This window comes from Lontra canadensis, unplaced genomic scaffold (assembly GCF_010015895.1).
Source record: "Lontra canadensis isolate GAN:19392208 unplaced genomic scaffold, GSC_riverotter_1.0 scaffold235, whole genome shotgun sequence".
In the NCBI taxonomy this organism is placed as follows: Eukaryota; Metazoa; Chordata; class Mammalia; order Carnivora; family Mustelidae; genus Lontra; species Lontra canadensis.
Genome location: NW_022631229.1, coordinates 415,567 through 425,624, shown reverse-complemented (window position 1 = coordinate 425,624; position 10,058 = coordinate 415,567). Strand labels below are relative to the sequence as shown.

General features: G+C 60.7%; 1 protein-coding gene across 1 annotated transcript in view; it reads right to left on the bottom strand.

The window, feature by feature from the left end:
* Positions 1–227: 227 nt before the first annotated feature.
* MEGF8 (multiple EGF like domains 8) overlaps positions 228–10,058 on the bottom strand; it is a 37,604-nt gene continuing 27,773 nt past the window's right edge. The window contains 11 exon segments of the mRNA XM_032849628.1: positions 228–1,729; positions 2,626–2,758; positions 3,274–3,404; positions 3,497–3,667; positions 4,157–4,349; positions 4,674–4,833; positions 5,021–5,228; positions 7,853–8,067; positions 8,196–8,409; positions 8,521–8,644; positions 9,816–10,047. Coding sequence (XP_032705519.1) covers positions 461–1,729; positions 2,626–2,758; positions 3,274–3,404; positions 3,497–3,667; positions 4,157–4,349; positions 4,674–4,833; positions 5,021–5,228; positions 7,853–8,067; positions 8,196–8,409; positions 8,521–8,644; positions 9,816–10,047 — 3,050 coding nt within the window. The 3' untranslated portion in view covers positions 228–460.

Genomic DNA, 10,058 nt, shown 5'->3' with positions numbered 1-10,058 from the left:
ATTCACTTCCCAGAGTTTTCCCCATAGCCGATTCTCTTGGTCTTTGGGCCCAGCTTCTCTGAATGCCATACCAAACCTACCCCACGGTCCCTCGCGGCCACATCCCATGATCCCCTCCTGGCACCTGTCTTTCACAGACATGATCGCACTCATGGGTGTGTGTGCGCATGCATGTGCAAGCACGGACACGCACTGATTGTCCCCCCCAAGAACCGAAGCCCCACAAGGTCAGGGAACTGGTCTCTGTTTCTGTTCTGCCCAGCGCCTTCAACAGCGTAGAGTAAGTTTTCAATAAATAATTGTTGAATGCAGAACGTCAAATGCCCTGTCTGGGGAGCCCCAGAGGAAGGGAGCCGGAGGTCTCTGAGGACATGGTGTCTGGGAGCCCCCAGAGGAGCCCCAAGTCCAGGGCGGTGTTATCAGGGCACCCAGCTGCCACGGCTGAGGACCCCACTGTGGGTCAGAGGGACATGCTGGTGAGATTGTCCTGGCTCAACAGTCCCTTCCGGCCTGCGCCACCCCCATGCCCACTGCCCCCGGCACCACCGCCGCCCCCGCAGTACTCGTGCAGCCTGTGTCGCAGCGTGACGAGGGCTGAGCCCAGGCAGGCACCGTTGGGCGCCTGGGGTCCCCCAGGCAGCTGGAGCAGCAATGTGGCCACACCAGCCATGCCATCTTCAGTGGGCTCAAGGGTGATGGGCCCAGCTCGCAGGCCAGCGGTCGTGGCGGGGATGGCTGGAGGGCAGCAGCCTCCTCCCATGGGTCCCCAGGGCCCACCGGCCCCGGTGAGCAGCAGGGGTGCCAAGAAGGGTTCAGAACGGCGGAAGGTGGGTGGCGGGAGCCCAGCAGGCTTCCAGGCAGGGGCTGGGGCAGCGGGGTCGGGTGGGAAGCAGACAGTGACCTTGGCAAAAGGGCGGCTGGCCATCTTGGTCATCTCTTGCAGATGCCGGCGCTGTTCCTGCCGCTGGTCCAGGGCCTGTTTGGCCTTCCAGAGGAGCACACAGAGTGAAAGGAAAAGGAAAAAGCAGGAGAAGAAGACAGAGAAGAAGACAAACAGGTCGATGTGGGCCTGGTCCTGCCGGAAGAAGAGCAGCCCTTGCGAGTCGGCCGAGCCATTGGCACCAGGCCCACTCGGGTCCCCCACGCCCAGCAGGAGCAGGTAGAAGCGGCTGGACTTGAGAGCGTGGTGCTCATGTGGGTAGGTGATGACCAGCCGGTCCCGCACACCACGAACCACGAGCACAGCCGATGGCTCCGTCACGGTCACGTAGGTGATCAGGCCCCGTGGCCACACTTCCCGCACCCGTGGCTCGGCCGGAGTGCCTGGCCCGCTCCCGGCCCCCGGTCCCCCTGGGTCCCCAGCCCCCCGGGTTCCGCCATCAGCAGGGGGTGGGGGAGGCGGTGGGGGCGGAGGTGGCTGGATATGCACGGTGTGGATGCCTGTGTCGGGGGCCACGCGGACCACGAAGGTGTCATAGGAGGTGGAGACATAGAGATCCACGGCACCGAAGGTCACATCCAGTGTCAGGCGGATGTCCACATTGGTAAACTTGGGCTGCACACCAAAGAGGACGGTGCGGCCGGGGCCCAGAGCCCGGCGCTTGGGTTCGTGGAAGCAGTTGGTCTGGGATGTGGGGTCGAGGCAGCACTCCTGCTCCACAGAGATGAGGCGGTAGCACTGCTGGCCACCCAGCGGGCTCCCATGGAATGATTCCCGGCACTTAGCACACTGTGGGCACGGGGGTGGTCGGGTGGCGATCAGGGCTGAGCTCAGCACCCAGCCACCCTCCAAGTCCTGATGTTCTGTACCAATTAGGGAGAAGCCACTGCCCCAGGCTCAGTCCCCAGCAGCTTTCTTGTGACTGTACCTCCCCTGGGGCCTCACTGACACAGTATGGAGGCCACCAGAACCCTAGGCTCCACGCTGCTATCCCTGCCGTCAGCCCCAGTGACCACAGCACCCTGATGTGGAGGCCTCTGGAACTCTCAGGAGTAGCGATGAAGGGCTCTGTTGAACCTGCCTCTACTCCTCACTACCTGTGTGGCCTCAGACTAGTGACTTAACCTCGCTGAACTTGAGATCCTTCCTCTGTACCCAGGGCCCTGTAAACAGGGCTTGCGCATGGGACTGCAGAAAGCCCAAGCACAGCACAGGATGGGCTGGCCTCACCTACCAGCCTGATACATCCCACCACAGGGCCTTTGCACTGGCTGATCATCTTGCCCAGATTACTCTCTGCTCGCCCACAATCCCCATGGCTGCTTGTCTGGTATCCTGACTTCTATCAGGTCTTTTCTCAAGTGTCACTTTCTCACCAAGGCCTTCCCTAGGTCATCGTATCTTCCATCTCCACTCCACAATGCTGGCCCTCCTTGCTCCTTACTGCTCATCACTAACATACTCTGCATTTGACTTACTTGTTCGTTTGTTGCTAGACTCTTCCATGGGAATGGAAGGCCATTCCCAAGGACAGTAGGCCCTGCCCATTTTGGTCCCTACTGCATTTCCCAGTGCCTCCCACACAGCCGGCACATAGTAGGTGCTCAGCAAATATATGTTGGATAAATGAGTGGGCCTCTCGGGGTGTGGGGCCCTTGGCCTGGGACTCACTTCTCCAGCCTTACCTGGTACTTGTAGCAGTCCCGACGGTCGCTGGGGGAACTGCCCTGGCACGTGCCCGTCTCTGTATTGTTCTGACATGGGCAGCCTGTCCCGTCCTGCTCATTACATGTATCTGCATGGCCATTACACTGGCATCTGAGGAAGGTGGAGAAGAAGATGGGGGTCACAGAGCTCCCCTGGCCCACAGGGCTCCAGGCTGGACACTGCATAGGTGAACTTGAATCCAAGCTCCAAGCCAGAAGAGGAAACTGAGGTTCCCAGGTACAGGGTTTTGTCCATTTGGCAAGGCTGTGGAGCCAGTCAGCAGCAAGGTCAGGATTTGAAACCGGGTTGGAATGAGTCATATCCACTGAGCATTTGGAAGGAAGGCCTGGGGTGGGAGGCCGCCCCAAGGCCTTGCCCCTTGGCAGCTCTCTTTCTACCCCCGACATCCACGGGGGTGCTCGGTAGCCTGCATGTCAGCACCGGCCTCTGAGCAAGGGGTCTCCCACCTGAGTCTGGCTCAGGGCCCCTAACTCAGCCTCAGCCCGGCGCCTCCCTGGGGATATTGTCCGCTTCTGCCCAAGGGCAAAGAACTGGGGAGGGGGGTGTGGCTCCCAGAGTTATTCCCTGTCCGCAGGGCAAGGGTCCCCGGGCCCCCTCCTTCTTACTTGGTGCACTTCCCATCCAGGAGGAAGTAGCCGTGTAGGCAGCTCTCGCATTTGTCCCCGTAGCTGTTATTCTGACAGTTCACACACACGGCCTCATCCTCACTGGGCCCCTCGGTCACCCAGTTGTCAATCTGGCCAAGGAAAGAGAGGGTGATCGCAAAGAGGCGTGGGCCAGTCCCTTCCTCCCCGAGACCCAGGAGTCCTGGACCATGGCTTCTTCTACCTCCTCTGGATCCAGTGAGTACTTCTCAGGCTCCCTCCTGGCCATTTCGAGCTCTTTCCTGGAGACGCAGACGTGGCTATTGCCACGACAGAAGGCATGGCAGGGCCGGCAGGTCCCACCCCCAACGGCTGAACCCACGAACAGGGGGAGGCACTGCTCACAGTGGCTGCCCTGGAAACCGGGGAAGGGGTGGTCAGAGCAGGTGGTGAATGGTGGCGGTGGGGGATACTGGGGAGTGGACAAGCGGCCTCAGGGAGCACCACGGGAGTGCAACAGGGGCTCAGGCTCAGGGTTTCAGGCCTTAACCCCACCTGGGTGCAAGTTAGCCCTCCGCCCTCACGTGCCAGTGACTTGGGGCGTAGGGAAGGGGATGGTGTTCATGCCCATCCAGCCCGAAGCGTTGAGCTCAGAAAGCCCTTCCCTACACCACCCTGTGTCCTCCCCCCACGGGCCCAGCCTCCCTAGTCCAGCACCGACTCTGTCCACTATTCCAGGGTGGCCCCTCTCTGACACGATTTCAGACAGTGTCCCCCAAATCTCCCCATGTCCTCCCTGGGCCTGGCTCCGCAGGGCTCAGAGTAAGGCTCACGACTCTAGCGCATGGGCGAAAAGCCCCCCAGGCTGTGTCCCGGGGCGCGCCTGAGGCCCAGGGCAGCCCACCTTGGTGTGGTTGCGGCAGAGCAGGCAGTGGTCGCGGGCCCCCACCCCTGCACACTCGCTGTGGCGGTTGCAGCGACACTCTGTAGAGCAGTTGCGACCCACGAAGCCAAAGTGGCAACGGCAGTGGTCGGGTTCCACACACGAGCCGTTCACACAGCCCTGCGCGCACACGGGGCGGCAAAGTCCAGTCACACTGCAGGGGTGGGGGGTGGAGGGTCAGGGCCCAGCATGGGTCCTCAAGCCTCCGGCCGGCCCGCCACCCACTAGATGGCCCTCAATGGGTGGCTCATCCCTGGGCTGTTCCACGCTCCCCCTCCGGGGTCGCCTCCATCTCCCTCAGGGTCTAGCCTGCCACCCTCTCTCTCTCTTCCCAGCGAGCCATGTTCAGCTCACCAATGTGGTCCCTCCATGCATTGGCCCTTTACCCCTTCCGGTGTGAATCCCATGCCTTGCGCCTTCCCGCTCCCACAGGGCCCCCTGCCCCAGAGTCACCTAGGCCCCACCCCCACCACCTCACTTGTCCATGGTGTAGCCCGCCTTGCAGCTGCACTCATAGCCGTGCGGCCGGTCGTGGCAGTTCTGCGTCTCGTTGCAGTCGTGGTGCCCGTTTGCACACTCATCCTCAGGAGGGCAGGACAGGAAGGCCCAGGAGGCCCCAGGCCGCCCACAGGTCAGCCCTGGCACAGGGACACAGAGCTCTGCCTGAGTGCCTCAGCGGCAATGCCCCCCCCCCCCCCCCCCGGGGCTTTGCTCCACCTTCCCCTGACCCCCACCTCCGAGACAGCCCCCAGTGCCCCCCAGGTTTTCCATGCCAGACCCCAGCCCAAGGGCAGTCCCTCTCACCAGACCCCCAGCGCAGCTCACCGTCACGAGGACCGCTGAGTCCACCCTCCAGGCAGCGGCCGCCCCCATCCTGGCCCCTCCAGGCACACCAGCCACAGTGGGGGCGCCGCAGGCACAGGGCACACTGGGTTGCCTGAGCACAGCCCAGGGAGCAGCTCTCGGGTCCGCGGAGCAGGCGGCCACAGCCTCCAGCCATACATCGCAGGGGCAGGTAGGAGGGGCTCAGACACTGTACAGGGGAGGGGAAATGAGAAGGGGGGCAGGGCAAGAAAGAGGGAGAGAAAGAGGATCAAAGACATCCTTGGTGTCTTCCCGGACCACAGCCCCTCCTAGGAGCTCTCACCCCTCTCTGGCCACAGCTGATGGGCCAGAGCGGACACCACTTTGTCAAGCATTTGTGTCAAGCATTTGTAACCGGGAGTCCACAAGGGGAGTCAGGCTGGTGGCATCCTTGAAACTGGAGGTGAGGCCTAGAGGTGCTGATTGAATGAGTAAATCACAGCAAATGAAAAGAAGAAGGGGGCAGGAAAAGAGCAGATCCAGAAGGAAGCACTGAGAGGACCACACACCCCAAGCCGGCGGTAGGGCGGGGGGGTGGGGGTCAGCTTTCCAGGCTCCATCTCCAGTCCCTTGTCAGGCCTGGCTGCTAATAGGTACCACTGTGTTGGTGTGACTGGGGGTGTCAGTCTCCCCACCTGGCTTAGGACTCATGGCTGTTTCTCACAACCAAAGGAGGCAACCACCCCAGTAGAGACAGAAACTAGCGACAGGAGCGGGGTTGCAAGCCACTGCCACTTAGGAAAAACATGGAGCTGGCTGTTGGGGCCCAGGGTCCTCCCACACTAAGCTGGGAAGCGGAGTCTGCGGTCAGGGGCTGCCCAGCAGCTCATGCGCCATCACTTAGCACGTCCTGGAGCCCAGACAAGGTGCACGGTCAGGGTCAGGCTCTTGGAAACTTACCACAGGGTGTCAGAGCATTTTATTTACTGGTCAGGCCGGAAGTATAAGAAGATGGGCATTAGTCCCAGCTGTCCGACAGCACTCAGCAACCACACGATCCTCAAATACACAGCCCTGCCACTGCGGCCGGAGCTCGCAGCCCATGGATGCTGATGGCCAGCAGTGAGCTGAGCTTTGCCCAACCACCAGAGCTAGGCTTCCAGATCTAAATTTAGGTCACCCCTTGGCAGGCGGTGGGGTTATCTGGAGGGGAGGGACCGGGGGAGCACAAGTCCCCGGTCTGTACAGCGTTTCTTGCTGTGACCTCCCTAGTGGCCAAAGGCGATGCTGTCCAACACGTAAATTGCATTCCCTGTGCTTCCGGGAGAGATGCAGGAGCGTTAAGTCCTGGGAGTGGGATTCTGGCTCATCCCGACGGGTGCCTGCAACCTGGCGAAGCACCTGGCACAGGGAAGGGGCTCGGTCAAGAACTTGGTGAAGGGGCGCATGGGTGGCTCAGTGGGTTAAAGCCTCTGCCTTCGGCTCAGGTCATGATCCCAGAGTCCTGGGATCGAGCCCCACGTCCGGCTCTCTGCTCAGCAGGGAGCCTGCTTCCTCCTCTCTCTCTCTCTGCCTGCCTCTCTGCCTACTTGTGATCTTTGTCTGTCAAATAAATAAATAAAATCTTAAAAAAAAAAAAAAAGAACTTGGTAAAGAGGGCACCTGGGTGACTTGGATGGTTGAGCATCTGCCTTTGCTCAGGTCATAGTCCTAGGGTCCTGGGATCGAGTCTCGCATCAGGCTCCCTGCTCAGTGGGGAGCCTGCTTCTCCCTCTACCTTTCTCTCTCTCTCTATCTCTCATGAATAAATAAATAAAATCTTTTAAAAAAAAAAGAAAAGAACTTGGTGAAAAGAAGCCAGGGAAGGGAGCACTCTATTGTCCATCCCAGGCTCTGAAGCCAAAGTCATTCAAAAGAACCACTGCCGGGGGTTAAAGTAACAGCAGCCCTTGAGTCCACGCCTCTCGGGGCTGCTCTGTGCATCTGTTTTGTCCAATCTGTGCTGTCGGGGCTGTGAGAAGCCGAGCCAACACTCTAGAGTGGCAGACGGCATGGAAGTCCAAAGCCCTGACAAAAGTGACCTCCCTGCCACGTGCAGCGCCAGCGCAGCCCTGGAGGCTCACGCCTCGCTGACGGGCTGGGCGGGCAGGATGTACCGGCCAGCAGGCTCCCTGGCATTGACTTCTGGGCCCGGGAGTGCCCACAGAGATGGATGACGGGCATCCTGATGCTATTTGGGGAGAACCCGTATCACCACAAGGACCCCAGACTTGGGGATGAGGCTTCAATGGGTTAGAGACCCACACTGGAGGGGTCACACAGAGAACCTCCAGGGGGAGCACTGCCCACCTGGCCCTGGTGACCTGCTGGGTGTGTCCCACAGCGTGGAGGCTGGGATCCTCCCACTGGGCAGAACTTGGGGGCAGAAAGCAGACAATGGAGAACAGCTGAGATTAGAGACCCAGGGCTCCAGAAGGTCAGAGCTGCAAGACTTCCTACCCCAATTCTGTGTAATAAAACTGAGGGGGTCTCTGTTTCTTACAACCTGAAGTTCCAAAAGCAGAGAAAGGGACAGAGAAGGCAAGCGTGGAGGTTGGGGAGGGAGAGGCGAGATGGCATTAGTGGTCACAGGAAGGATAGAGGGGACCATGAACCCAGCTGCAGGGTCCGGAAGGAGGTGGTGTCTGAGCAGATACGACAGGGAGACTCAAGGGGCCAGGAGGAAAGGAGGAGGTGCTGGTGGGAGAGGAGAAGCAAGGAAGGAGGAGGACAGAGGAAGCACCACAGAGGGACCACAGCCAGGGAGGAGGAGAAGGAAGCAGAGCAGAGGCACAGGGGGACAGGCAGGGGTACCTGCTGCAGGCTGCTGCTCCACACGCAGTGCTGCCAGCCCCCATCCGCACCCTTGGAGTCCAGGCAGGATGAGCAGTTGGGCAGGAGATGACAGGGGGTGGGGCAGGGGAGCGGGGGCGACGACTCCACCGGCATTGGGGACACATTCAGCAGGGAGTGGCTAAAGCATGTCCAGTCGTATGTGGGCTGCACTGAGAGGATACGGCGAGTCTCCCCTGGGGTTGAGGGCACAGGAGTCAGAGCCAGGTTCAGGCCACCGGCCTCTCTCCCCGGCTCTGCCCTTCCTTGGGCCCCCAAAGGCTAGGACCCCAGCCTGTCCTCATGGGGAGTTAGCCAGCCTCACCTGTCCTCTTGAACTGCCTCGTCCACATGCACTTGCCCTCTCGGGTGCACTGCTCACAGTCTGCCGCCCCGCACACCGCCTCCGAGCAGTTCCCGGCCCAGAACACCTCTCGCTGGTTGATCCGACAGTCATTCTCCGAGGTGCAGGACCCGTTGCGGCCGATGCAGGCGCCCTCCGGGCAGTTGGTACACCACTTACAGCGGGGGGCGGATGCCTGGAGGGAGCAACATGGGCTCACTGGGGTCCTCAGGGTCCCTGGCACCCCTTCTGACCCGGCTCTTCCCACCCAACCCCAGCTGAAATCCCTGCGACCACCCCCCTTCACCTCTCCATCTCCAGGCTGAAGGGTCCGGGGATGGCGGGCCAGGCACTCGCTACAGGTCCGGAGACGTCGACATTCCTCGGGGGAGCGAGGCATGGGGGAGCATGGGGGGCCCCCGCAGCCCAGCCTGGGGAGGCATGAGGCCTGGCTCAGCACACCCAACCAGACCCCATCTCTCCTCCACCTACCCTCGCCTCTTCCCGGTGCCTCCTGGACATCGTTCCGTAGGGCGCCCCCACATGCATCCTGGATTGGTCTTAGCCCAGGCCTCCCCAACCTGTTCTCCCCCACCCCACTTGGCGGTGGTCTTCCATCCCCCTTCCACTCTGGCCAGAGATACCAGACAATATCCTACACTCCCCTGCCCCTCCAGCCACCAAGGTGTCCCCCACTCACCACTCCTGCAGCCCCTTGCCCAGTTCAGGCCTCTTCTCCAGCCTCCTCTTCCTCCTCATCTCTGGCCTCCCAGGTCTCCACAGCCTCCCCTCACCACTGGCTCCTTCCCAACAGCCCGGGGGCTTTCTGCCCAGGCCTGCCCCTGCCCTCCCCTGCTCAAACCTTTCCTGGCTCCCCATCACCCACAGTGGAGGTTCATAATCCCTTACTCCAAATCCCTGAAGGCACACATTTCAGAACTTTCCAGATTTTAGAAAAGCAGTGGGTGTATCCACTGTTACATAACACTCCTAGTGGAATCTGGGGGAGCACCTCATAAATCAAAGCCTTTAATAATTCAGAAGCAAAAACAGTGACACATTTAATGGGACAAGCCAAGGCCATTAGTGGCTTCATACCGGTTCAGGATAATCACGTAGCTGAAAGAGTTTATGCTGAACCAAGGTCAGCCCTTTCAGCTTCCTGAGATGTCTGGCTTCCCAAACAACAGAAGCCCAGCACATAGCCAGGCTCCGGGAGCCCTTTCTGAGCTGCCCCCACGCACTGCTCTAGTCTCATGTTCCCCCAGCACAGATGGTCCCTAAAATACACCGGGCACAACCCCACTTCCGAACCTTCGCTGGTCTAAACTCTAGTGGTCATTCAGGACCCGGTTCGGTCCCAGCTCCTCCAGGAAACATTCTTGGATGATACCCCAGCCCACAAGCAGGGCTTCTCACTCAAGGGTCCCCCAGCCTGACCCTGCCTGTGATGTGGTTGTCCATTCTCCCATGTGAGCTAGTGTCCTGCCTAGACAGTACACTCCTGAGCACCCCTGCACACTGCAAGCCTGGCCTAGCACAGAACCCCCTTCAGGGGGCACAGGTACTGCCCACCATGTGCCGTTTGGTCACCACAGTTACCTATGAGCCTGGTCCCCAGACAAGCAGGCCCCGTGGCACCAGGTGCAGGCCTCAGACTGGTTACAAGCTTCGGGTGAGGGCAGCAGGCGGCAAGGATCAGGGGGCAAGGTCAGGGCCAGCAGGCGGCCCAAGGCCACGCCCCCAAAGCCCCCTGAGAGGTACAGACGGCCCCCTACCGCCGCCACAGCATGGGCCACGGACTCCTCCATTGGGGCCCCCACGGAGGCTGGGCCTGGGAAAAGA